We start from the raw sequence: 27,773 nt of genomic DNA, 5'->3' as shown, positions 1-27,773 counted from the left end.
AAAGGTTGAGAACGTACAGGGTTCTACTAACTGTAAACAACACTAAAGACTCACTTGTGCATCCTTGTCACCACCACAAAACTGATGGGTCCAGTTCATACTGGTTTCAGGTAAATCATATAGCATAACTCTACAGTTTACTTATACATAATAAAGTTTTATTACTTAAAACATACAAATTACTGTACAGATTTTTATTTTACATAATTGCAAAGCACTATATACTGCAAGTTCTTTGGTCATAACCTGTAAACTTGTAAAAATGTTAATGCTAAATGGCAATTGGGACAAGTGCTAATGTTTTTCACTAAAATGAGCTGCAAATATCTTGGCTATTCTTTTGGTCTCTTCTTTCTTCATGGAAGATGGCGGTATGCTAGGCCTGGGTCTAGGTGCTCGTCTGTAGGGAATCCCTTGCTGAACAAGACTATCTTTCTGGAAAACAGAAGACATATCAATTACTGAAACATAATGATCCATTTGGACACTAATGCACGCAGTAACAGGTGGATTTGTTTCTCATGAATGCCCGTCTTATAGAAAACCCATTTGCACAAAACAGACTGTGTACCTATTATGGTACAATGAGTAAAACCAACATTATCAATCACATTGAAAAGGGCTAGTAACACTTGAAGGCGACGCACTACCAGTGGCTGGCTGGAACCAGTTTCCTTGACATGTCCTGTGAACTCTGCCACTTACCACAACGTGATAAACAACTATATCTACACCCCTCCTTGAAACTGGACACTGGCATGTCTGACGCAGGCACACGTTTCCATCTCCATACTTGCTCAGTGGTCAGGAGTGCTCTAGTCTACAGTAGCTGCTGAGCCCTATCCCGTTTTCACCTTTACCATACAAAACCTGTCCAGTAGTTACTTTGCTTTCAGTTTAACAGGCACGTTGATGAAGATTGTAGACACATGGCAAGACTCCACTGTAGTCTACTAATCATAGTAAAATTATAATTAAAAGTTAAGTGGTATGAGTTGTACAATATCATACATTAATTGTTTTGTCCTGTTGCAGACAACATCTAAGACCTAATATAGTAGGGCCCTCAATTACTTTTTACTGACATCTGTTACACATGTGAAGCCAAATAGACACGAGGACTTGCTAATAAAATACACCCTCCTTTGCCAGAAGCATGAAGAATGATGACGGAAGGCATATGACACTGCAAATGTAAGAGCACAGATGCTGGCCCCAGTCAACAGTCATCAGACCCTGCCAAAACTACTGAGCTACCTACAATAGCTCTGCCATTCAACTATATAGAACTATCCATGTCCTAGAACTGGCTGGCCCAGGCTATAGTCTTACTGTAGAGGAGAAAAGAGGGTTGTATGAGAGCAAAAGGTTGCTACCGTGGCGACTGATGAGTGTAGACCTGTGTGGATGTTTTTTGGACTCACAGGGAAGGCCGGGGCTAGACGTAAGGCTCTCATGGAAGCCTCAAGGTGATGGGGTGGGAGAAAGAAATTTGGGATTTCTACAGGGTCAGAACTGGAGGCAAACGGTTGAGGAAAACAGCAAATAACAAACACTCAGTGTTTCAATAAATACATCTTGAGGTAAAAAAAGAAAAAAAAAAAGGTTAAAATATTATCTTAGATATGTCCAGTTAACAACTCTGCGCTGGACAAAGGATACTGCTGTAGCATTCCATCTCCCTGCTCAGGGGATCTCACTGAGCAGGTATCAGATGTCCTCGTGGTGTATTCTGGGTTGAGGGACATCGTGGGGTCCTCATCTTCTGAGCTGCCGCCTCTGTCCCCACGAGCCCTGTTGGGTGTGTCTTCAGAGCACATCGAGGGGACTGAAAGAGGAGCCACACCAGAATCCTGGGGCTCCAGAGGTCCTACCTCATCAGGAGTTTGACGTGTCCTCGCACCGCCTCTGTCTGTGTCAGAGTTGTCCGTTTCCGAACCGTCCGAGCGATCAGAGTGAAAACGTTCACTGTCCTTCACTATGGCCGCCTGAGAACCACCTGAGCTCCAGGACTGCAGGGCGGTCATCTGGGTCCCCACCCCCGCCTCTCCCTCTGGGGACAAGTCTGTGTGGTGAGAGGCCCTGTCTCTGGAAGGCTGCTCCTCAGGGGCCTCCATACTCTCCAGAGAGCCCAGGTCAGGGTCTGACAGCAAGCTCGTCCAGGGGCTGGTCCTGTCGGTTAACGAGGTCACTTCATTTAGAGGTCGAGGTTCTACTACCGTCTCCTCATAATCTCCATCCTCCTCGTCCTCCTCTCCCATCTCCTGTCCACAACCTCCTCCATCGTCATCACTTTCATCCTCAGAGGAGGGGGCCTTTTGGAGGTTGTAGTCCTCCTCTTCCTGGTCCTCACCCTGGGATTCACTGTGCTGCTCAGACGGGCCAGGCGGGGGGAGGGGAGAGGAGACTCCTCCACCAGGGGAGAGTGGGTGGTTTTGTGGAAACATGGAAGACCATTTGGGAGGGGTTCAGAGGTGAAGAACTGGTTGTCGGGAACTGGAGGGGTTGCGGGGAAGCACTGGGGGACGGAGGATACTGTCTCCATGTGACTGCTCTGTAGACCTAGATATGGGGAACAGGGTGGGGTGGGATTTAGTTGCATGCACAAAAGGAAGTTACACCGAGCTATTCAATTACAACAATAAACGGTAATCCCTGAAATGAATGAAAAAGAACATTTAAAGAACAAAAAGTCCTATTTAAAGTAAAGCCTTGCAAAGCATGCTGGTGTCACTTTCATTATACACACACTGGGGTTCAAACTCAGGGTAATCCTGACTCACGCACGCAACGACCACCTCTCATAAACACAGCTTTAGCCAACAACGCCACCGAAAAGGTAGCTTTTCGATGGCTCACGTAGGCAGTATTTATACTGAGGAGTGAGTTCAACCAGCTTGGTGACATCAGTATGGAACAACACGTACTAACTTTCCACAGGGCTACAGCTACATGGAGAGAGCAGCTCACCACTGACGAGGCTATTGACTTCCCCCACCAGCCTGCTGGACTTGAGCAGGAGCTGCCTGGTGTCTGTCTCAGAGTCTCTGTGCTCCTCCAGCCTGCTGGACAGACGCCCTGTCTCACTTCGGGAGGGAAACGTGGGCGTGGACAGCTTGTGGTTGAAATACTTCTGCATGTCATCCAACTCACTCAGGTTCTTCCTAGGAAACGCATGTGTACGGTATTGGTTTATTTACGTGATGTGAACATCAACATTTTCATAGTCAAACACTGTTGAGCACCGTCCAAGTCATCCTAACTTGTGGCGTGTACGCCGTGAGGGAGTCTCAGTACCTGAGCGCAGAGAAAAGCATGGAGCTGGACGGATGGGAGTCCGCCGCGGCTCCAGTAGACTGTACCGCCGCCCCCTCCTGTAGACTCTGATGGTACAGTCTCACGTTGTCCATGTGCTCGTCGTGACGATTGCCCTCGCTGAACCTGGGAGGAGGAAACCGGTCATCACTGACGATATTCTGGAGGAGACGGAAGAGGCTGTTACCTGGGCACTCCGGGGGGGGGGGGGCCTGGTGTACCTTTCTGGGCGCAGCTGGTCCTGGCGGTCAGGGGAGGAGATGACCCTCTGCTCTGGGTAGCGGCTGATGTGGGAGGGGAAGCTGCTGTAGCTGGCAGCTGTGTGGTAGTACAGAGGCAGGGCGCGGAACAGAGCCTGGGAACACAAACACAAACCTCAGAAAATGCAGATAGGGAATGTAATGACAGTGGTGGGGATTCAAATCAGATCAAACTATGGCCGTTTCTACAATCAATCACTGTTACAAAGAGCTTTACATTTACCCACAGATTGATATCAAGGTCCAACCGACAAGGAAAACAGTGTGAACAGAATGCGTCAGTAGATCGCAGCGTACTCACTGAGGACTCTTTTGAGACGTCTTCATTCAGGGCTTGTCTCTGCCCCTTCAGGTCCTGCACCCCCTTCAGGGGAGAGATGGAGACTTTGAGCTGGCCCTGACACTGGCCGCTGAAGTCAGTGATGTTGTACCAGCCACACACAGACTGGAACCCAGACAGCAGAGGAGAGAGGTCCACAGAGGCAAAGCCAATCACACGCTCCACATCTATAAAGACAAATGACAGGACCAATGAAAGCTGTGGAGCTTGTTCTGACTCATGAGGTCATCAGGTTAAATTGTCAGGGTTATGCTAAGTATCGTTTCTGACCTCCTCTGTGCCAGACTTTGAAGACCAGGGACTCCTGTGGATCCACCAGCAACTGCTTCGAAAGCCTAGGTTGTACCAACAACAGTTTATGACATCATTCGACTACAAATCCTGTCATCAAAAACCCATTTATTTTCCCTGTGATAGAGAGCTGTACCTGCACTCTAGTTGGTGACCCCACACAGGGCAGTCAGAGTCTGCTATCAGCTCTGTGGTGATTGGCTGTTCAGAATCAGCAGTGACGTATGACACACAGCAGCAGGGCTTCGCTCCACTGCCCTCAGCCAGAGGACAGCCTGCCAGACACACACACACACACACACCCACAAAACAGAGAGTGAGCCAGGACAGTGCAGGGAGTAAACACTACACAAAAACATTCTGTCTGACCGTCATCTTACCTTTCAGGCTGAGACGCATGGCTCTGTCCACAGTGACGGAGACAGAGAAGGCGTCGTCCATGCTGGCGTCTGTCTGCTGGGAGACTGGAAGGCCTGCGCTTACGGAGGACTTAGTCTGGCGTCCGCTCTGTGGACCAGACTGCCCGGACACAACGGCTGGCAGACACCCCTCTCCTTCTACCTCCTCTGCAGGAGAGTGCGCCCCCTGGCTGTCACTGTCCTCCAGGTCGGCCCCTGCTGGGGGGGGATTGAGAGGGACAGGGCCGGGGGTCAGGGTGACATGGACCCTGAGAGCAGCTCTACTCAGGTCTGGGGCTGACCGTCGGAACAGAGGGTACACTCCTGGAAAAACAACAGGGCTGTTAGTCCTGCTACTCATTAGCTATAAGGTAATGACTAATAAATAGGTGTTCCTTTACAGTAAGTACACTATAACAAAAACCAGAAGTAAGCTTGAATATTTCCAGACAGTTCCCTACCACTGATTGTGAGCTTATGTCTGGATTTCTTGGCGAAAGAAGAGAGGTCCACAAAGGCCGAGCCCACCAGCCGGTCTGTGTCGTGAGGCCTGCTCGTCCTGTCCTTCCCAAAGGCCACCCACACCTGCACCTCTAGCCTCTCCTCCCGGAGGTACCACACCAGGGGCAGGCTGCTCTTCAACTCCAAGCTGCTGCCTCCTGGGAAGGCCACACTGGCCAGGCCGTCCTCAGCCTCGTCCTCCACACACGGGTGTCTCAGCAGGGAACAGAAGGCCTCGCGGTCGTACAGCTTGTACCTGAAGTAGCAGTACGTTGAGCGCTGGAGTTCACTGTGGCCAGGCAGAAGCAAGCTGTGGACAGGTAGCCACGCTCTAGGCATGGCCAACGTCAGGTGCACCGTCCTCCTACTCTCCACCCAGGCCTCTCCATCGCTGTCCGCCTCCTGGTCCTCCTTGTCCTCTGTCATGCCCACCTCCCAGCCCAGGCCCTGGGCAGCAGTGATGACCCTCTCTCTGTCTGCATGGTGGGCAAAGTTGATGGATATCTCCAGGCCTCCCACTAAAATGTGATGGGCAGGAAATGGACCCTGGTCCTGAGGTAACGACACCCCAAACCAGCCACAGATCCCTGGGGAACGCAGAGGCAGTAGACTGATAAGGAATACCTCAGATCTCATCCTGTGATCCAGTAGGTAGTTGTGATAACTGAAACAAGCATTGTACCTGTTCTTTTATGGATCATATCAGCCAGCTGTATTCTCACTGTGCCCAGCAGAGTGTCATTTGACTTGGGGCTGCCCATCACTGTCATTATAAATATGGGAGAGAAAAAGACAAACAGCTATCATTTCATGATTAATAATAATCGCAATATTTCAGAGAAAAATACTTCAAATTATCAAAAACGATTCTAAACAATCTTATTGCAGGAGCGATTCCCTGGCTGCCTGGTTTCCCGACCTCGGCGGCTGTCTCTGTTCCAGATGCTGAGTTCGGCGCTGGCCTCCTGCAGGATCTCAGCCAGGCTACTGCTCTCCCCGGAGCTTCTCAGGACCTGCAGCAGGCAGGGGAACTCCGAGTGGTGGTCAAACTCTGGACAGAAGGTCCTGGCCACGACACGCGTGCTCCGCCGCTCTCCCTCGGGCAGGAAGGAGAGCTGGGTGGTGACGTAGGCGTTGACCCCGACATCAGCATAGTACTGGAACGCTTCATCCCGCTCTGTCACAGCCCTGAGGGACACAGAGCCGTCAGAGAGAGAGAGAGAGACCTTGGAAGTGTATTACAGAGAAAGGAGAGAGTCAGACATTGGAGAGAGAGAGACGTTGTAATGGTATTACAGAGAAAGGAGAGTCAGACATTGGAGGAAGAGAGACGTTGTAAGGGTATTACAGAGAGAAGAGGCGAGAGAGAGCCGAGTACCTTGCTGCTGCCTTTAACCCTGAGGCTCTGTGCACCTTGACCACCATGGTGACAATGCGAGAGGCCACCGCCCCACTCCTTTGGTCACCAGATCTCAGTGGTCGGTGTTTGTACTGGACACACACATCAAGCAGCCCTGAGAGACAGTGCAGAGGGGGACAAGTAAGACCAGTGGTCTTGGAGCTTAAGCATGTGTAGTGTGTGTGTGTGCGTAGTGTGTGTGTATAGTGTGTGTGTGTGTAGTGTGTGTGTGTAGTGTGTGTGTGTGCTACCAGAGGGCTGAGGCTGATGTCCTGCTGGGTGACTAGTCCTGGGGACCAGGGGAAGAGAGAAGAGCTGAGCTTCAGTAGGTTTCTGCATCTGCATGGTCACCATGGCACACAACTTAGACAGCGGCAGCATCCCTCTGGCCACCATCTGGTCTCGCACGTTGGGATAGTAATACCTGCAGAGCATGTCGCGTATTTAAATGAAAGCTGTGCTTCATCATGGTCAAATCGTTTCATACTTATTATTACCAGAAGTGATCAGTAAATTGCTTTGATACTTTTAGGTTCCAGAAGTGACCTGCTCTCCGGTGGTCAGAGGAGAGGCAAGACACACACCTGCACCAGACTTCAAACTGGATTCCGCCCCTGTGGGCCGGCAGCTGGCTGGAGAAGGAGCCGAGGAGCAGCCTCTGGACCGGGACCCCCTCAGGACTGAGCAGCACGTGGGTCTCGCTGTGGCCGAACACCGGGTCAGGGACACACAGCGTGGTGCTGGTCCGGAACTGCTTCAAGCTCACGCCTGGAGGGAAACAACCGATTAGAACAACACAAACCAGGGTGGTTCTGTTTTCAAACCCACTTTTTTAACCTCATCTGATTTCTTTTAATTAATTTTTTTAAAGGGGTATTTCTGGAACTTCAAAACCATATCAATCATCCATTTACTTCAGAGAGAAGGTGGTTCGTGGCTTACTGCTCTCTATGACGTCTGGTTCCAGAATCTGAGTGGTGTCTTCTTCCTGGGAGGGGAAGGAGTACTGGACATAACAGTCTGCCTCCCCCCACACAGTGGACTGTAATGGAGCCAGTCCATTCACCTTCTCCACCCTCACCACAAACACATGCTCTCTCATCGCCTTGTCAGGAGCAGCCTTCGCCTGGGAAGGGAGACCAGGTGACATTAACACCTCAGGCGTTACACCTCCCGACCCATATATACTCATCCGTAAAGTTTACCAACCTTGGCTTCTGTTTGTGGGTGGTGATCCAGCAAATGGGCTGGTCTTGGGATATTAAATACAGAGACATGTTCTTCATCCCTTGTGCGCTGGAGAGCTATGATCTGCCCGGATGAGCCCATGGCTAAGAGGACCCTGAGGTTGCCCTTGCAGCTGCCTGAGAAAACATCTATGACTGGCATATAGCTGTCTACCCCTAAAACAGGGTACTGTGCCTGGAGAAGAAGGTGGGAGATTTTGGGATCTCTGAAAGGAAAAAAAAGACAGGTCATCAAGTGATTGTCATTATATATGACGAGTGTGACTTTACTATACAGTGTTTTTATGTACAATATGCATTTATGTTATCGAGCACATGATCTGGCCTTACCTGAAGGACATGTAGAACTGGTGGAGAGGTAGTTTAACCAGGCCTAGCAGACGCTCCTGGCCAGAGCTCGCAGCTCTCTGCCAAACCTCAATCACCATCACATTGTTCCTCATCCTGTCCAGCAGTCTGGAGGTCAACGCCACAGGAGTCACCTGACTGAGGTTGAATGAAGGGTTGGTCTGTCCCCAACTCATCACCGATCTAGTGGTCTCATCTGAACCAAACAGTTTACAGTTCAAGTAGATGTTGGGGGCCTGCAGGGGACCACAGTTGAAGTCCTTCCCATCAGGCACCATGAGCAGGGCGTGCAGGAGCACCTCGCAGTCCTCCTCGACCTGCTGGAAGCCTGGTCTGAAGGGAGACGTTTGCAGGCTGGGCAGTGGGGAGGGGCCGGGGGAGGAGGCCAGCTGGACGGTCCTTACACCCATCCTGGAGTCTCCTCGTGGGCCTTGGCTACCGTCCTCCCTCCTGCCAGTGTCGGCACCCTGAGGCCTGGTGTCGGTCTTAGATGGACTGGGAACTCTCTGAGGACTGGGAATAACAGCTGGAGGGGCTCTGGAACTAGCAGCCGACCCGATGTTGGCTGAAGAGAAATCTTTGCTGTCTGCAGCCAGTTCAAGTGACACCTGAGGAACATATAAAAGTGACACAAAATATGAAGGCGATTACATGGGCACAAATGAGCAGACCATCTAGGAAAAAGAACCTCCTTCCTATTGGTAACAAACAGAGCTATATTGTAATAGTATATTCATGTTTGTATTCATGTAGCATCGCACGGTGCCCTTCTGGGCTAGACGTCATCTCACCTTGAGTGGGCCGATCTCCTGGGCGTGAGCCGGCCCGCCCAGGCTCTGGACAGGCAGAACCACGGTCTGGTTCAGCTTCTCGCTCTGCAGCAGACGGCGTAAAGGGAAGACAGCCGTTCCGACGGGTTCAGGCTAAACACGACACAAAACACGGTGAGCTTCCCAACCACATGCCACTGTACTCAGTACGCAAAGTATCAGCAACGAGCAGAGACTTCGATGACTGAACCGTTCCACCTACTTTCTTCTGGGAAATCTTCCTCGAGTAGATGTTGAACGTGAGGTCAGTTTCCCACCACCGCTCCACGGTCGCCCCGTTGAACTGGACGGGAAACACGGAGCGCTGCTCGAACTTCACAACTGTAAAACACAGATGAGATGGTTTCAACCTCAACACCCTGCTCCCCTCACACTGAGCTGAGATGGTTTGACCCTGGCTCACCTCCTCCTGACACTTTGTTGGAGACGAGTCTGTTCACTTCTGCTGCCATCTGCTGGCTGTGCTCATGTCTGGTGGGGGTCACAGGGAACAGGTACTCCACAAAGTAGGAGCTGAGACATACAAACAGATGGAAAACAACAACAGCACGTCAATACACATCATTGTAATTGTTAGACATAAACAGTAGAGTGAGAGGATATGATCAGCACTGTTTGAAAATCTGTAAATCTGTAAGACAAAGACTTACCATTTCTTATTGGTCGGGGGTCTAGGGGGTTTGCCCTTGCTCTTCTTTGGTGTGACGGTGGTGCTGTTTACAGGGACAGTCAGAGAGTGGATGACCACTCTGGCCAATCGAATCCCACCCAAAACAGTCAGCTGATCCATACTCAGCCCTGGGTCATTGGTTCCTGGTGTCAGCTCCGGTTCAGAATCCAAGCTGAACAAAGAAAGTTTAAAAAGTGAATTCAATTATTATTTTTTTACTCCACTGAAGAGACATTTTTATGACATGATGAATAGATATAAATCAATACAGAATATGAGGAGAGCCGACCCTGTGGTAGTCCTGGGACCAGGAGGCCTCTCCTCAGCTCCTCCCAGCAGGCCCTGACTCCTCCTCAGGGACAAATCACCAGGGGACTCCCTCAGGAAGCTATCAGGACACTAAAGGACAGACAGAAGGTCACACCATCCACTCATATAGCAGATGCCTTCTCCAAAGGTGATCTTAGCTAAAAACTGTGTGTTAGCCAGAGTCCAAGTTACTCACAAGGGCCTTGTAGAACAAGTTCTCCAGGAGGCTGTGGTCATACTGCGGGTCGTTGAGCTCACTGTCTCCACACCCACTGCTGTGTCCTGACAGAGAGGCTGGGGGAGAGCCTTCTCCATCCCACAGAGGAAGGCTGGAGCCATCCAAACTGACCACGGGGGAAACACAAGATGAAACCCAACATACACAACAGTATTATACATTTGGCTCAAATTTAGCTGTAAATGCTATGTAGCCTATAAGCCCAGTATGGTTTAAAAGGTGTTCTACCTGCCGAGTAGGAGGTCCACGGCTTTGTTCTCGGAGTCAGCATGAGCACAGTCTGAGATCAGACAGTCGGGGGACACAGGGAGAGGGGCAGACTGCAGGAGACTGGAGTCAGTGTGGAGGATGTTCTGAAGCAAGTTTCCACAGGGCGGAAGAGATGACCTGGAGACATTTTATAAAAACGTTTTAGGTTACCACTATAGTTTAAATACGGGATATGCTGCTAAAAGTTGATTACTCACATTCGTGGAGATATTACATTGTCCTTGGGGAGAGGCAGGGGAGTGTCTTTCAAAGCCATTTCAGAGTCCAAGTCCGTTTTCAATGCTGAGACCACCATGGCATTTCTGAGCTTGCTTCCACGCTCCAAAAGAACTGGGAAATTACCAATGAAAAAAAACGTACATTGGCACATTAACAAACAAAGATAAGATTTATAACATGTTTGTCCTATTCAGGTGAGCATGACTTCTCTGGACCAACCTGAAAGGATGTCATTGGAGGTCTGGTTGTTGTGCGGTTCCAGTACTGTGGGATTCCCATCTCTGTGACCCTGCTGAGACCTAGCTGACGGGGGCATCTGGTTCTCCAAAGAAACCTCGGTTCTTCTGTCCCCCTGGGCACTCTGGAAGAACAAGTGGTCTCTCCCTCTGAAATGGAGTTGCAAACAGTTCAGTATTGATCATCTGAACGTAGAAGCACAAGCATATGTACTGCACAGGTATCAATAAAGAAATACAAAAACTTTTTTTATTTTTTATGAACATTTAGCTAATACAAACATGCAAACATCAGAGAATGGTCAGCCTGTATAAATCAGAGAGAACAGTTTACTGGCCCACCGAGGTGTGTTGACAGAGCAGCTTCCCCCTGAACCTTTTCCCGTGTTGGCAGAGAGAGGCCTGGACAAGGAGGGCACCACTAACGTGTGGGGCTGGGTTGCCCTGGCTGTCAAACCATTCACAGACACAGCTGTTTCAATGCTCATATCTGTGGTGGGAACTGAGCTGCTGCTGTCGTAGGATTCTGTCAGGGCCTCCAGAGCAATTGACACCTAGAAAAAAAGGAGTTTCATCCATGACCAAAAAATCTTACTGATGTTCAATTGCATACTTTTTATTAATGCACTCTTACCTGTAACTCGCCTAATTTCTCAGATGTTGGAGACACTAAGGTATAGAAACCACTGATAGCGTGTGACAGAGAAAGCTGAGAAATCCCTGTGACTTGAGCACGTGCTATTGGCAAATGGTCTGGCTTGGTCACCACCTCCAGCACCAGAGAGCCCATATCTGAAGGTCCAACATTGACAGAAAACAAAATGTAGCTGCTTAAAAAGCCATGTCCTGGCAATTGTTTCAGTAAAAACACAGTTTGGCAATCTAAAAAGTGATGAGTGTCTGTCATATAGCCTATAAAGATGTATTACCAGTCATGTAGGACGTAAACTGTTTTGGCCCACAGCGTATGGGAAAGCGAGCGGTGGACTTGACCATCGTCTGAGTCGTTTGTGATCCATTCCTCGGACGGAAGTGTGTCCCATTTGACGACTCTCCCCACCAGCGCAATCTCACGAATGTTTCGGCTGGAGGCTTCGGGATTGTCCATAGAATTCTGCTTACTGTCACCCTCAGAAAACACCTGAGCTGACCCTCGACCAGGGGAGGGAGGCTGGTGGATGGCGACACGTCACTGGGGACTTGAGAGCAGACTGATCAATAGTAGGAAACCATATACACAGGCAAACAATATATGCACACACCAAGATATGCGATGAATTACCATAGCATGATACTCACGTTCACAAACATAAATAGTTATGACTAGCACACACTGCAGTTTGAGGTCTCAGCAGGCAACTAGCAGCTGATATGGCTAGAGCTAGCTAATTACTTTCCTAAGCATATGTAGCAAAACAAAGCTAACTTAGCTTATTAGCAAATAGTTATATTTATCAACAAATGATTAACGATTAACAATAGCAGTTAGCCAGTTACGATAGTTAGCTGGCCTACATACAATGTGGACAAAGTCAATAGGTTATTACCTATCTGGTGGTCAGCTAGCTAACCAAGCAACAAGTAAACTACTGTACAGCTAGCCTAGCTTCAGTACTAGTAGTAGCATTAAGTACTGTAATGTAGCTACTAGTAGTACAGCTCAAATTGACCAGTGCAATGATGATGACAACTAAGTCGACTTTATTACCTTTCCGCCTGTTGCTTCCAGCTTTGGTAGATTTCACTTTTCTGTTCTTCATTCCTTTTTAAGTTAGAGAGTGTGCGGTTATCTAGACTAGCCACGGTAACTAGCTAACTACATGGTTGTCATTCACTGAGTATCTACAAGCTATCCGCTTAATATTGCGAAGACAGCGCGCAAAACGGTCTCCAAAGCAACAACGCTATGCTTTCCTTTGTATCCCGCCTCTAAACAAACGATTTCCTCAGTGTGCAGTATAACGAATGCTTCCTTTCCACCAGCAGAGGGTAGCATCGGTCTTATTTAATAAGCTCACCGACTTTCCCCACTGTCGTTGCATCATTTTACCATAACTTTCATAGAAGTTCAACTTTTAAGAATACTAAGGAGGGTTGTTTTTAAACGTAATTTTATTTGTCAGATTTTTCCATAAATCAATATCCCCATCTTTAAGACAGATTTAATGACAGTAACTTTTGAATTCATTATAGCTTGTAATTTTTTAACCATGAGGTGTCTTGTCCTTCAAATGGAGGCAGTTTGTATGACAGTTAGGTGATTATTGCCTAGCTACAGGGACCTCAGCAGCCATGTATGTTTTGGCTAACAGAAGGAGTTCCAAGGGTGGATACCGATCCCTACTGTGCAAATTTGACCAAATGCCTCTGGAACGGACAACTTCTAGTTTCTTACAGCAGTCTAAAGTCAGAAGGGTCAACTTTCAGAGACAAAACAGATTTCCACTTGTCTTCACTGTGTGAGTCCAAGTAGGGGCCCACACACATAAAGACAACTTTCATTCATTTTCACCTTTAGTGTGGAAGGGGGCTTGTGTTAATTAACTGCAAAAAAAACCCTGCATACTCTTCAGATGCAGCCAGGAGCTGTAGCATTTCTGCAGTATATGGCTCTTCTGTTTTTCCAAGTGTGTGTGTGTATGTGTACACACACAGGAGCTCATGAAAATACATCCCTACAAGCGAGGAGACGTTATCTCTTTAACCCTCCCTCAGCCTTCATTTTCAAGTCACAGCCCGTCCAAACATTTACACACACACACACACACACACACAGACACACACACAGACACAGACACACACACACAGACACACACACACACACACAGGGAAGCCCCTTGGAGCCTCCAGTTCCCACAGTATGTGTCAGCACGCCTCACTCTCCCCTCGCTCCTCAAAGACATACTGTGAAAACTGGCACCGTCTCTACTTTGGTTTTGACCTACTTTGAGGCATCTTTGAGTGGTAGGCATACAGACAATCGGCTTTTGTAGTATGAAGTCCACAGACAGCAGCAGCATTGCTGACATGTTCAAAATCATCTGGGGTACCGTGCATGATTCGTCGCAGCTCAGATATAGTAATAACACATCTGACTTATCACTGACCCATTCGATACAAGATAGCGGTTAACACATGGTATACTGTCTTTATAAATGTGGGGGGGGGGATACAAATTGAACTCTGAATGTACTTGCATATACTTTAATTGTGAGACATTTGAGTTCCCAAAGAAAATCTCTGATGACGATCAGTGGTGTTCCAATCACCATGGTCACTGTGCAAACGCAAAGAGTGTCCTGCCGTTTCAGTGCATTCGTTTTCAAGGGGCTGCATTATATCTTTTTTTTTTTTTTTTTACAAACTGACACCGGAGGCAAACAGCCTTGCAGAGTTAACTGAAACCAGTCCAGTGTGCGAGAGCAGAGGCCTCTCTCCCTCTGCAGGGACGGGGTAGCGGGAGCCGTGCTCACTGCCTCTGGGGCTGATTGCCAAATGCCCCCCTGCCCTCACACCCCACCCTCGCCCCCCATCCCAAAGTCAACTCAACCTCCTGCCATTCCAGCCCCCTACCTCCCCCCCCACCCCCCCACCCCCCCTATGCTCCCCTGGGCCTGGAGCTCCAATCACAGACCTGCAGCCTCCCGCCTCACTCCCCTTCCCTCTCTCCTTTCCTTCACTCTCTCTGGATCTGGCGCCCCCCCTCCTTTAAGCCTGCGATTGCACCACTCCATTGTGGAGTCTGTCTCTTGTACTCCAAGCGGTCCCAGCTGCTGCTTCCAGTGTCTTCACTCTTCAGGGTTAGTGCTGCAGCGACGCTGGAACTCCTGGCCATACTCATGGATCCATTTGTTAGCCACTGGAACATACATTTAGTATATTGTGTCATGATCTAATCCCAAAACGTATTTTTTTCTTCTTCTAAGAAGCATTAAGAACTCATATGCAAGACTTAAAGAAAATGTTTCTCCTTAAACAGCCGTAGTAATGACTAATATACTGCATCTTTCTCTGTTTCTGTAAGTATAGTGTCCTTGACAGTAGCATCCAGGAGGGAGTTAAGTGATGTGGAATGGGGGCTGACCGCACATGTTTGACATCCCTCCACAGCACATAGTGTATCACCAGCTCTATCATCCCTCCTGCATCTCTGTAATGTGACACAGATGTGGCCCTAACCCACAGTCAGGCTCTGACAGAGGAGCCTGGCCTCAAATGTACTGGAGACTACAGCTTCTTTAAAAATTGATCATGCATGCTCATACAAACAAGATATGGCCATATATGGTCATATTGTATACATTACAAAGGATGTCACACAAACTGTGAAATCTAAACCAAGCTGAGTATATTATTTATGTTTACGTGAGTACCTACACTGTAACATGCACACCAATCGTTGTTCGTCCCCATGGTAAATATTTAGCAGTCTTACCCCATTTGTCTCCAATAAGGACAGGACAACCAGCATGCAGGGTGTCCCCATCCCCTTGACCGTTTCTATGGAGATTCCACCAGAAGAGGGCAGCATTCTGAAACACCAGACATAGGCGCGTTTGTTGCCCACAAAAAAATAAAAACAAAATATCTTGCCTAGATTGTGTGTGGTCCTAGCTTCTAATGCAGAATCTGAATCCACTAAAAAAGAGTGAGATCTTTCTTGTTTTTCTAATACTCGGGCAGAAAGTGAAACTTCACAAACCAAGATTTGAAAGTTGAACCCAGCTGAGGATCTGGCCAATTTCAACACCGTATCATTTCTTAATCCAAACTCTCTTACTCTGACACAACTGTATTACTGTCAGCAGAGGCCACAAGAGATTCTAAAAACAACATCATGTTAAAGAATAACCTTTCAGGAGGAATTCTTATTATGGATTAAGACAGTTTCACAGTTAAAATGTTAGAAGCCCTTTCTAGCTGTTTCTATGTGAAAACAAAAGACGATAAAATTTTTGATATATTTACCTGCACAACAGGAACACTGAAGTTGGCGTGGATGAAGACTGTTGACCCGCCTGCGTCAACAGAGCTGAGCTGGGTGATCACAACAGTCTCTCTAAGGTTTGTCTAGCCATGTGTGCACTACTTTAAAAGCCATCTGGTGTACTGGCGGAATTTGTCCACAGCTTACAAACATTCTAATCTATACTACTTCACTCTGGAATGTTGAACTTGGACTACAGAATAACTGATTAAAATTCCTTCACACAGCACAGACAATTCATTTTTACATGCCAGAAAAAGAAGTTGCCTTACATATATCATAAACGTTGCCACTCGATTCCCGGTTTTAAGCTTAAACAGGGGACTTGATGCTGACTGGAGACATGGAGGGAAGGGAGGCCATTGTCAGATCATGTGGTTCAAACACACACCACTCAATATTCTCATCACCCATAAGTAACACAGGTGAGGGTACAGTCAGAGCAGCCAGAATGAGTGTCAGAGGATAAAGCAGCTTTCAGATGTACTTACTGTAGCATGATCAAAGTGAGGTTCATAGTGACCTCCGATACCATAGTTGACCACCTGGAGGTACTCTCCGTGTGGAGGCTGGACGTTCAGCCCTGTGAGCATAGAGATGCGCTGGTCCAGTTGCCTCACAATAGGGTGGACTGTGTCCTTCAACCATGCACTGAAAGACAGTAAAAATTCCCCTCATATTTCTATTCAAATCTCTACAGAGATTACATAGTTGTTACATAAGGGTGGATGTCAATTAGCGTTGTAGTCAATGTTATACACCATAACATTAACTCAGGCAGTGAGTATATTGAGTTGCTATACTATGGCAGCTTTGTTCAGCAGGTGAGATTTTATTGCTGCTTTTGACTGCTATAAGAGGGAACAATTTAATAGCAATTTCAGTTTGTAATAAAGCTGCAGCAACAAGCCAGAGATGTTGCAATAAATTAAGTTGTAGCCCCTACTGTAGAACGTGCTCATATACTGTAGTGTTTGCTCTTCATACCTCTTGCTGATTCGATACTCAGCTGTTGCCTGCTTCTCTCCTGATGCCACCACAGACCTCCTTAACTTGTGTCGTACAATGACAGAAGAAACTTATGATTTTTAATTGCATGTTATTAATTTCACATAAATAGTAAACTTCTAGGATCCAGATGCAAGCAATTAAATTAATATTAAAAACTAAATGTAAACGCAAGAGAAAAAGTGTGAAAACTTTGCGAGTTTTTAAATGTTGGCGAAACAAAGCCTTTAGTGACAAGAGCCATGATGGAAATACTTTGCTGGCCTATCTATCTACAAACTCCCTCTTGAATTCCCCTGAGGTTAGACAGCCAATACAGCCCTGAGACTAGACAACTAATACAGCTAGGCCTTGGAACTGACAGCAGGATGAAATACCAAGTTCAAGGCACAGAGAGCCTAAACTGCAAACCACATGACTAACAATCCGGGCCTGTTTCTAATCAACGCACCAGAACACCATCAAATGTCGACATAATTATGAAATAAGTGGTGGGATTTCTATCTAAAGAAAGGGTGGAAAACCTATTGGTCGGTGCCAAAACCACACATAAGCTATAAGACATTATTTGGGTTACCGCATCTTGCCAGACTAATTGAGTCAGCACAAAGTGTCTCCACTGCAAACACATTTCTCCTTTCAATGCTGCCAGGATACAACATAAATATCTTATTATCTGTCAGTTGTGAAGGAGAGAATTTTGCTTCTTGCCTTGGAGCCCTGTTAATTGAGCAGTCTTAGAAGCTACGCCAAGGACTCTACAATACAGTACAGCGTTGCATTAAGCTGTGTGTTAAATTATTGGAACCATGTCAACTATTTCTTCAAAGGTGTTGGATGATGTTGGAGATGTCTCAATTGCTTCAGTATTGTTCCACTTTATCCAGACATAAATCAGAGCAATGCAGATGCGACGTAGACATAATTAAACTAATCTTGGTTGATATAAGCTTTTGTTGGGCATTTCAATGTAAGAGACAAAGAGAGAGAGACGGACTTAAACATCTTGTTAAATCATGCAGAGCAAAAACAACCTGGCAATCTATCACTAAAACCTTCCATCATGACTTTGAGCAGGGCAGTGTAAGGGGCCAGACCACTGGAGAAAACTATGATGGGAAACTTCCGAAAATAACTAACCCCAATAGAGTCATGACTGCCAGCACCTAGTCAGTATGCACACTCACTCTCCAGCTAAACCTTTGCAGATGTAATTAACACTTAACAAATAGAAGAGGTCTCCTCAGTCTCAATATAATCCTAATAGTTTACAAAATAAAGCTTGCTACAATAGGTTACATTGTCCTTATCATGGTTTCAGTTACTGACCCCAGGATGGGCATGGAGCTTGATGTTGTTACCCTCAGCGTCAGTGATGAAGCTGTGGTAGAGGACCACGAACGGCTGCAGGCTGAGAACCTCTCGTCTGACTGGCTTCAGCAACAGTCCCGGACTGCCATTGGTGAAGTAGTCACAGAAGAGCTCAGGGTTCTCATAGTGCTTTGGCTGTGAGAGAAACGTGCATCTGAAGTCATTTATTGAAGCCAGAACAGCAAGAAAGCATTGGTAATTTTCTTTTCACTCACAGAACAGTTTTGAATGTTCTTCCCTCCTTGCTAGCTAGTATGAGAATGAAGCCAACTTTCAGTTTATTTTGAAAAATCACAACAGTTTTGCATGACATTTCGATCAACATATGATTTGAAGCCAGGGATTGTCACTTTGAACATCACGCTTCTTTGGCATTCAGTTAAAGACATGATTAGCAGTACCGTATTATTATGACTGCTGATAAAAACTACCTGATGACTTTGTGTCTGGCACAGTCTCTCATATGCGTTCCTTGTCCTGAGATAAGTGGTGTTGGGCCTCTTCAACACTCCATCAGAATCCTGTAACTGTGGACTTTCAACGAGCAGCCTCTCGTACTTCTCCACGTTCTGTAGAACTCTGCCGTTCATGGGATCTGAATGGCCAAGGAATATGTCAATCACATGTCATTCATCACATGCTCCATCTGTACAATCCTGAATCAAGTCAACATGCAGTATATATTTATATATATATATTATATATAGGGATTCAAACCAAAATATCCCACCTCCTTCCTTCAAAGCCACTATAAGCAGCACAGATGTGGTCCCAGTTTCTTTCTTCACAGTAAACACATTGCATTCTGTATCTACATTACATTACATATATTCAGAATATAGGCCACAAGAAGCTTGCTGAGAGAGTGGGCGGAGAGGCAGTGGGTACTAGCTAGATTAAAAATGATGTATTTCTTGGATTGATGTGTGAAGCAGATGTCCAAACTAAGTCCAGTTGGTGGAATTCCATGCTATGGTTTAGTAGTAGGATATTTTGACTGGAAAGTATTACCGTGGTGAAGCAACTCCTGGGAGAGACTGAGTGCATAGGTCACGTTTCCTGTCTGAGAAAACAAAGAGAAAGGAGTGTTCTCATGACCACAAACTATCTGCGGTGTCTCCGGTATTATAATATGATACCCTGTCACTTCAGGGTATGAAACCCACCTTAAAGTGTGAGAAAGCCAGGTGGTCCAGAGCATCTTCCAGAGTGCCCTCGTTCTCTGGGCTCCACTCCCCTCCTGACCCACGGAACAGGCGGACAGACTCCTCCAGCCATTGGACAGAGTGGTAGTAATCCTCCTGCTCATAGGCTACCTGAAACCACACCAGCCAATAACACATAGGTATCTATCCACAGACTAATCTGGGCAGCCAAGGCCGGAGGCTGCTCTATGTGTCTGCTGACTTCAGTACAGATGATCAAGTGTCAACAATTCCTTTGGGCATTTCTAATCCAAGGTATTTCTCATTGGATACTTCTTACTACTTAAAGGCAGGATTGGTACGTTTTGCCAACCTATTAATTTTGGCTTGAGTTTGAAAGGGTTCAAACCAAAATATCCCACCCGTCCCTTCAAAGCCACTCCCCACACATGAACTCATTGACTGACTACTGCCGGGAGGTAGGTAGACAGACAAGTAGCCCGTCCAAATAATGACAATCATCAAGTTCAGTCCAAGCAAAATGATTGGTCGTGTTTATTACAGTCCTGTAAGCCTACAGATATCAGATGTATTTAATGTTACTGTCAAACCTTTAGATGTATTAATTGCTATCCCAATGTTAAGTTTATTTAGCTAATATGACAAAAAGGGCATCTCAATAACATTACCGACCCTACCGGTCAGAGTTACTTGGATTTCCCACCTCAAAAATGAGCATGGAAACTGAGTTTGGACAAAACATTGTGCAAAAGATTTTTTGTTTACATTTACAAAACAATTCTTGCTGAAACCTACCAAAACTGTGAAGGGACCTTGAGAGCTTTGTTAGAGTATAAGTGAGTCATATGTCAGGCCGAGTCACTTAAAAATTGTTGTAAGGATGTGATCCTCAAGGCTGTAGTTTTGGACTTGCCCTAACCCTAACTCTCCAAAACTTGGATAATGACAGCACATGGATCTTGAACTGCTGGTTTTAAACAACTATAAAATTGCCGTAGCAAGCTGTAACTGCACGTCTGGATGACTACTCCCTTAAAAAAAGCATATGTTTAGAAACTCTTGTAGATTATCATGGTGAAGTAAAGAGGATATTCTCACACTCTCATTGGGACTTCCTTAGAGAAGGATGATGTCTTTTCCATTACATTTATATCCCTCCAACAGTGTCTCTACTGTGCATCATCCCTGTAGTGAGACAGCTGAGTTCATTGTGGGAAGTGACTCAATGCTGGAGTGTTTTTTACCCTTTCTGTATGAGGGAACACTCTGGTCATCCCAACAAGATTCCCCTGACAAATAAAGGAGGAATTCAGTGGCGACTGAGAAAGGCAGATGGGAAGTTAACTTTTATAGTCTTCTATGGATGGAATATTAATTAGACCTATTCTCACTGAGCTTCATTGGTCTTGTACTCCTCACGTTGCAGATCTCATTCCCCTACTCTGTATATCCAACTGAGAGGTCAGAGGAGAACACACACACAAACACACTCCCACACACACGGGTTAGGTTACCTTTCCGACCAGAAAGCAGTCATCTCCAGAGAGTGGGATGGAAACTGGTGGACTGTAGATGTGAATAGGGTTGCCATTCGTTCCCCTTTGGAAGTGGCCCCTCACCAGCCCCCCCACCTGAAGATCATACACATCCTGCAGCCTCATCAGACCTCTAGCTGCCCCATACAGGTCCTCCAGTTTGGGTAAGATGGCCTCTTCTTCCTCGTAACCTGACCTGAGGGCTGAAACACCAGCAGAAGATCACAAAGCATGTGGAGGTGGGGTGCTGACAGGTCAAGGCAAAGGAGGGGGGCAACCCCCTGTAAAACCTGTGTCCTAGGTCATCTCAGTTACCAGGACCAGATGTGCTTTTAGGAGAGCAGTAAAACCTTGGGTGTTCTCAACGGCCTCTTCACTGTAAACCACGTTCTGCCACTCTGACTGTAAGCGCTTGATCAGCGTAAACGCCACCAGTGGGTTTGACATCGATGCTGCTGCTCCACTGTACACTTCTTCATGCACGTCAGACACTTTTGAATAGAACCTGGGAAAATAATTACCTTTATCAATGAGTCGAGATAAAATAAACGTAGCCTACTCGTTGTAGCAATTGGTTTGCTACTGATAAGCTACGAAGGTAGGCTATACAACGTTTAGCTACACAATAGGTAGGTCTAGCCCATTCACGCAATGGTAATGGTAGGAAAAACATACAGACATTGCAAAGTTTAAACAATAAGACTGAAGCAATTGGCGAATAAAGGTTTAAGAAAATCATACCTACATTGCCAATACTATGAGACATGCGGCTTCTTGGTTAGACAATCCCTATAGATTTTAGACAAACATGCCCCTGCATCTCACCTGTCACTCACCTTTTGATGTCGTCTAGTCTCTGTGACTCGTGCTCGATGTACGTTTGTAAATGACTGATAAGTTCTCTTTCAACATTAATGGCTTGCTTAATGTTCAGTAACGACGTGTACATCTCACCAAAAGACAATGGAATTGCAATCACACTGATCAATCCCCAAATATAGTAAAACTTGATAGGTTGGAAAAAAGAAACTTTTGTTCGGTAGCTACAAGGCTTCATCACAACAGACTCCAGGTTCCCAGTTATTAACAACTATGATTTCCATATAGTGCTGATAGCTAGTCGCTTATTCTTTTTCAGGACTGTTGACCGCTCTCCCTCCGCCTTGCAAAAATTTAACATTCGTTACCAGCAAAGGGCATCGCTGTCCCTGACAAATGAGGTCAGTTTTCATTATCATCAAGAAAACACAAACTTATAATATAATAATCAAATGAAGTCGTCTACTGACTCAGGAAAAAGTTTTACTTTAAAAGAAAAAATTTGGCAAATTTAGCAGACCATGATCTCATAACTTCCTTTCCTATCGAATTAGGCGACTCAGTCATTTTAAGACCGTCATGTGGTTCACCTAATACTCAACTCGTTACTGAATTAGTTCACCAAATTATTATACCAAGAGCATCCTTCAATTGTTATCACGTAGACGTAAATTAATTTGTTGCGATCATCTTAAAATTGGGATTACAGTGACACCTATGGGTATTAAACGATAACATTTCAACCAATGTAGCCTACATGGACTGTACGACAAAGCCAAATAACGTATAGTTCTGGCACAATGATGAACTTTTTGTTGTATTTTTTATATCGATCATTGAATAATTACATTCATTGCATAATAAAGTCATAGTGTCACTTCATCACTTATCAGGGATATTTTATTTGCATTTTACAGGCAGGGACATTTACATGTTAGGACAACTACATTTAGACCATCAGGAAATAGTTATTACATTACCTCAATCAAAGATGCATTATTCCAAGACAGAAAGATGGCACACAGCTAAGGACTGTAACATGTGGGCTGCTGGACTGTACATTGTAGACTCATATAAGGGGCACTACACCCATGAAAGTGATCGGACAAGCTGATTACAAATGTATGGTTTGTAGCTACACAGTTTCAGCGCACAAATACAGCACAGCAAAAACCTACTTTAGTTACAATCTGATGCTGAGGAAAGTTTCTATATAGTTGGAAAACTGTGCAATTGCCCAGAGTTTTTTGTTGGTACAGATTTTGTTAGTATACATGTGACACTTCAATGCTGCAATTTCCCTTTGGGTATTTATGAAGTACCAACTACTATATCCTTGTATCATCATTCTGCTCACATTTCATTGTTGTTTTCCAATACAGGGAAGGCTAGGACACAGTCATCTACCCCTGTGTTTGGCCAAGACCCTGGTTCTGGGTGCGACCGTGTATGACCAGCAGGGGACAGCTCTCCTCATGTAGACTCGGATATTCTCGTCCCGCAGGCCGTAGATGAGCGGGCTGAGGAAACGAGGCAGCAGAACGAAGCAGAAGTAATTGAAGAAGGAGATGTGCTCCCTCAGCCAGCCAACCTGCAGCACAATCACGCTTTCTGTGATCGGTTGTGTGAAGGCCATCATGCAGAGCAGCAACTGGACACCGTGGAGCAGCACTGTGTGCATGGCCTTTCCCACCGACGCCCTGTCCTGTCGCAGTTTCCTGGTCTCCAGCAGGATCCTCATGTAGGTAAACAGAATGATGGCCGCCACCCCGGCAAAGAACAACCCGTTGAGGGTGACCTTGAACAGAGTCTGTATTGGTGAGGTGCTCAGGACCACAGTTTTACACAGCACTGGGGTGGACAGGAAGTCAACGCCAGGCTGGACCTTGCCCAAGGAGTAATCTACTATGGGCAGGATGCTGCTGACCAGCCACAGGACCAGGATGATGATCCATATGCGGTCGGAACGCCAGGCAGGTGGGCACTGCAGGGGGTAGAAGATGGCCACGTAGCGCTCCAGTGACATTGTGGCTAGGATCAAAGGTGTGTTCTGGAAGGTGGCGGTGGAGAAGAAGAGCAGAGGCATGCAGTAGACACTGGCGATGCGTACCTGGCCCATGACGAGGAGGAAGAGCAGCACGGAGGTAAGGAGCTGCAGGGTGTCATTGATCAACATGTAGGCAAACAGGATGTAACGTGAACTCTCCAGGAACTGTCTGTGAGATGCGAAGATGTGTAGCATGATCACAATGCAGTAGAGGAAGATGCAGAAGAATGGGATGACCACACACACCTTGACGGTCACAGACAGGTTGGCACTGCCTGACGTCTCGTTCAAATTCTGCATTTTTCACCGAGACCCAAAGAGCCCACAATGGAAATCTGGAAAAGCAAGTCGACACTATGGATAAAAAAAAATAGAAGTTATTGTCTTCTGCATGTTATCCAAAATGACTTTAAGCCTACCTGAGAACGTCTTCTCCAGACATCGTTTGGACTTGATGTAGATTTTATACATTCATTCCTGCTTATTGCTCCTATTTGGTTCATTAATTTTCTTACCCTACCTCCAATGTGACAGTCTCTTGATTTCTCCTGGGACAGATTAATTTCATGCCATTGTCATTGTGCATCAAGTTTGTAATTAGAGCTGAAAATCCTGAGCAGGGAAAGTGCTCAATGAAGGATGACAAAATACTTTACAGGGGTTTAATTAACCAATCTCAACGTTGATTTAGTAAAGACTGATAAATTGAATTATACATTTGACAAAGTAAAAAAGCAATAGTTAATATCTATTATTTTGCTGTTTGATTAACTACTATTGTAATTGCTTTCACTTTCGCTTGCCGCTTTTTGCCTTTCCACATACAGAAGGTCTACATCAATAGTTTACCTTAAAATATTTTTATCTGTTCAATGGCATCCATGCTTTGAAGTGAATACTGTATTGTGGATCAAATAATATATATGATTTATTATCTAATTGTTTTTTAATTTTCTTTATTTTTTTTATCCAAAGGGTTAACATACAGAAGGCCCTAAAAATGAAAGGCCAACCCCCTGAACTGGGACTGTTTTTGTTGTTGTAGAGAGAATGATGAAACCTTATGTCACCACGGTTTGTTTACTCATGATGGGGATGGATCGTATTGGATGAGGAGAAAGGAGTCAGTTAGGGAACTGGCCCCATGTTCCCTGATTAGGAATTAACCAGACTAGTAGATAATTACCAGAGAGCTCCAGAGTCTAGACTAATTGTGCAACCTTATGTTTTATTTTGTTTGACAAACAGTTTGACTCTGTGGACGGCAGCACATTGGAGCCTTATTTATTAGTCAGTAATGAAGTCAGCTGGGGCTAGACCAAGGTTTGACGAGAGGGTTATTTTTCAAAGGGGTAATTTCAAACCTTACATTTCACTTGTTAACACCCCCCCCCCCCCCCATGCACATAAGCAAAACCGTTTTGCAATCTATTCTATGAAGAATTCAGCTTTTTAATTGTTGATCACAATTATGTTAACAATATACGTAGTTACTAATGTATTATGGAAGAGTACAAGCGATTAATTAAACTCATTTATGTATGTATGAGAAGGGAAGAGTGATTCATACTGTGGTCCTATTGTTAGATACCTAAAAATAAATAATATACATATATATATCCAATATATTGAAATGGTTGTTTTGTTTATTCCCTTAACCTATCACATTAAACGGACTTAGAAAGAGGATACAGCGCGCACACACCATTAAGGCCGATATAAAATTGTGTTGGTCATTACGCAGTATTTGAGCCAGCCCTTGCGGCACTATTCACGGATCATTTTGAATAATGACGTTGCATTAGTACATTTAACCTACAGATTGACCGGTCATTCTGTACAACTCTATAGGCTCTCAAAAGCTTTGGTTTATTAGTTTGTAATTGCGTTCCCCACAGCGGGCGGAACTTGTCATAAAGTTAGCGGTAACAAAGCCCACCCATTTAGAGGGAAGATATGATTGGTCAATTTTACTGTGAATGGAAATTAGTCTTTCATGGAATTACTATTAATCGTCCGTCTGTAAATCCATAGCTGGACCACCAATCACAGAGCTGCATAGCATTTTCCTCCAAACAACGGAGGCTACAAAATTCTGATAGGGTGACAAAAGGGATTTTTTCATTTAACTCTTCACATTCCAACACAAACTCAATAGGCAGGATTGAAGGGTTTATTTCAAAAACATTGTCTTTAGATTGTCAAATTATGAATGGTTACATAAAATTAGAACAGATTACTTTTAATATATATATTTTATATAATATATTTTAAAAATATATTAGGCCCTTTCTGAGGGCCCAGAGGGCCCTGACGGTTAAGTCAAAATAGTTTCTAGCAAAATAATAAACTTTAAGTAATATCTTTATATTAATCATCGAAAAATTACATTCATTGCACAATAAAGTAATGGTATCACTTCATAACTATTAGGGATATTTTATTAGCATTTTCCAGGCAGGGATTGAACAAGTCATGTTAGGATAACTGCATTAAAACCATCAGGAAATAGTTATTACATTACCTCAATCAAAGATGCATTATTCCAAGACATAAAGATGGCACACAGCTAAGGACTGTAACATGTGGGCTGCTGGACTGTACATTGTAGACTCATATAAGGGGCACTACACCCATGAAAGTGATCGGACAAGCTGATTACAAATGTATGGTTTGTAGCTACTCAATTTCAGCACACAATTAAAGCACAGCAGAAGCCGACATCTACTTGAGTTACAATATCATGCTGAGGAAAGTTTCTATATCGTTGAAAACTATGCAATTGCCCAGAGTTTTTTGTTGGTACAGATTTTGTTAATATACATGTGACACTCATGCCTGCTACAATGCTGCAATTTCCCTTTGGGTATCTATCAAGTACCAACTACTATATCCTTGTATCATCATTCTGCCCACATTCCATTGTTGTTTTCCAACAATTGCCATCCAGAACTTGGACCAAACCCATGGAGGGTAGGCTAGGACACAGTCATCTACCCCTGTGCTTGGCCAAGACCCTGGTTCTGGGTGCGACCATGTATGACCAGCAGGGGACAGCTCTCCTCATGTAGACTCTGATATTTTTGTCCCGCAGGCCGTAGATGAGCGGGCTGAGGAAACGAGGCAGCAGGATGAAGCAGAAGTAATTAAAGAAGGAGATGTGCTCCCTCAGCCAGCCAACCTGCAGCACAATCATGCTTTCTGTGATCGGGTGTGTGAAGGCCATCATGCAGAGCAGCAACTGGACACCGTGGAGCAGCACTGTGTGCATGGCCTTTCCCACCGACGCCCTGTCCTGTCGCAGTTTCCTGGTCTCCAGCAGGATCCTCATGTAGGTGAACAGAATGATGGCCGCCACCCCAGCAAAGAACAACCCATTGAGGGTGACCTTGAACAGAGTCTGTATTGGCGAGGTGCTGAGAACAGGGTTACAGAGTACTGGGGTGGACAGGAAGTCAACGCCAGGCTGGACCTTGCCCAAGGAGAAGTCTACTATGGGCAGGATGCTGCTGACCAGCCACAGGACCAGGATGATGATCCATATGCGGTCGGAACGCCAGGCAGGTGGGCACTGCAGGGGGTAGAAGATGGCCACGTAGCGCTCCAGTGACATTGTGGCTAGGATCAAAGGTGTGTTCTGGAAGGTTGCGGTGGAGAAGAAGACCAGAGGCATGCAGTAGACACTGGCGATGCGTACCTGGCCCATCACGAGGAGGAAGAGCAGCACGGAGGTAAGGAGTTGCAGGGTGTCATTGATCAACATGTAGGCAAACAGGATGTAACGTGAACTCTCCAGGAACTGTCTGTGAGATGCGAAGATGTGTAGCATTATCACAATGCAATAGAGGAAGATGCAGAAGAATGGGATGACCACACACACCTTGACGATCACAGACAGGTTGGCACTGCCTGATGTCTCGTTCAAATTCTGCATTTTTCACCGAGACCCAAAGAGCCCACAATGGAAAT

At 45.7% G+C, this 27,773-nt stretch overlaps 4 protein-coding genes across 6 annotated transcripts; all 4 read right to left on the bottom strand.

Annotated features, from left to right (window-relative positions):
• Positions 1-136: 136 nt before the first annotated feature.
• On the bottom strand, positions 137-12,911 carry c2cd3 (C2 domain containing 3 centriole elongation regulator). The gene is given in 33 exon segments (XM_084674442.1): positions 137-435; positions 1,425-1,515; positions 1,663-2,389; positions 2,392-2,562; positions 2,971-3,164; positions 3,298-3,441; positions 3,537-3,670; positions 3,877-4,082; positions 4,186-4,250; positions 4,343-4,481; positions 4,587-4,928; positions 5,066-5,692; positions 5,788-5,868; positions 6,025-6,293; positions 6,484-6,619; positions 6,756-6,928; positions 7,089-7,272; positions 7,447-7,630; positions 7,714-7,957; positions 8,082-8,707; positions 8,891-9,022; positions 9,132-9,250; positions 9,333-9,442; positions 9,580-9,771; positions 9,889-9,998; positions 10,105-10,252; positions 10,375-10,533; positions 10,614-10,746; positions 10,855-11,021; positions 11,214-11,425; positions 11,506-11,663; positions 11,801-12,070; positions 12,580-12,911. Coding segments are annotated over 33 exon segments (6,840 nt in total). The 5' UTR covers positions 12,632-12,911; the 3' UTR covers positions 137-294.
• Positions 12,912-14,478: 1,567 nt separating this feature from the next.
• Positions 14,479-22,375, bottom strand: p4ha3 (prolyl 4-hydroxylase, alpha polypeptide III). 2 transcript variants are annotated; one of them, XM_084674248.1, is made up of 13 exons: positions 21,775-22,375; positions 21,289-21,443; positions 20,918-21,141; positions 19,404-19,553; positions 19,249-19,300; positions 18,669-18,832; positions 18,196-18,372; positions 16,846-16,910; positions 16,350-16,509; positions 16,131-16,193; positions 15,840-15,889; positions 15,307-15,403; positions 14,479-14,730 (listed from the first exon to the last, which is right to left on the bottom strand). In XM_084674248.1, exons 1-13 carry the CDS (start codon positions 21,993-21,995, stop codon positions 14,548-14,550), a joined length of 1,761 nt encoding a protein of 586 aa, XP_084530374.1. In that variant the 5' UTR covers positions 21,996-22,375; the 3' UTR covers positions 14,479-14,547. The 2 variants fall into 2 exon arrangements, with proteins under 2 accessions (XP_084530374.1, XP_084530375.1); XM_084674249.1 differs by having other exon boundaries at positions 14,539-14,730; positions 15,840-15,908.
• A 188-nt stretch (positions 22,376-22,563) lies between these two features.
• Positions 22,564-24,144, bottom strand: LOC146257626 (odorant receptor 131-2-like). Of its 2 annotated transcripts, XM_084675240.1 has the most exons (2): positions 24,051-24,144; positions 22,564-23,867 (listed from the first exon to the last, which is right to left on the bottom strand). In XM_084675240.1, exons 1-2 carry the CDS (start codon positions 24,102-24,104, stop codon positions 23,157-23,159), a joined length of 765 nt encoding a protein of 254 aa, XP_084531366.1. In that variant the 5' UTR covers positions 24,105-24,144; the 3' UTR covers positions 22,564-23,156. The 2 variants fall into 2 exon arrangements, with proteins under 2 accessions (XP_084531366.1, XP_084531364.1); XM_084675238.1 differs by having other exon boundaries at positions 22,564-24,144.
• A 1,825-nt stretch (positions 24,145-25,969) lies between these two features.
• Positions 25,970-27,738, bottom strand: LOC146257625 (odorant receptor 131-2-like). Its single transcript, XM_084675241.1, has one exon. It carries the CDS (start codon positions 27,736-27,738, stop codon positions 26,794-26,796), a length of 945 nt encoding a protein of 314 aa, XP_084531367.1. The 3' UTR covers positions 25,970-26,793.
• Between the last annotated feature and the right edge of the window lie 35 nt (positions 27,739-27,773).

The sequence above is a fragment of the Hypomesus nipponensis genome, chromosome 15 (assembly GCF_054491055.1).
Source record: "Hypomesus nipponensis isolate SF chromosome 15, ASM5449105v1, whole genome shotgun sequence".
Lineage (NCBI taxonomy): Eukaryota > Metazoa > Chordata > Actinopteri > Osmeriformes > Osmeridae > Hypomesus > Hypomesus nipponensis.
Note: the sequence above shows the minus strand (reverse complement) of the source record. Positions and strands in the feature narration are given on the sequence as shown.

Excerpts from the sequence above, each read along its gene's own strand:
- p4ha3 (XM_084674248.1), bottom strand. The coding sequence starts at position 21,995 with ATGAAGCCTTGTAGCTACCGAACAAAAGTTTCTTTTTTCCAACCTATC. Across the intron at positions 21,142-21,288 it reads GGCCGTTGAGAACACCCAAG|CCCTCAGGTCAGGTTACGAG; the intron begins GTTTTACTGCTC and ends CTGGTGTTTCAG. Across the intron at positions 15,404-15,839 it reads TCAGTGTTCCTGTTGTGCAG|AATGCTGCCCTCTTCTGGTG; the intron begins GTAAATATATCA and ends CTGGTGTTTCAG.
- LOC146257625 (XM_084675241.1), bottom strand. The coding sequence starts at position 27,738 with ATGCAGAATTTGAACGAGACATCAGGCAGTGCCAACCTGTCTGTGATC.
- LOC146257626 (XM_084675238.1), bottom strand. The coding sequence starts at position 24,104 with ATGCAGAATTTGAACGAGACGTCAGGCAGTGCCAACCTGTCTGTGACC.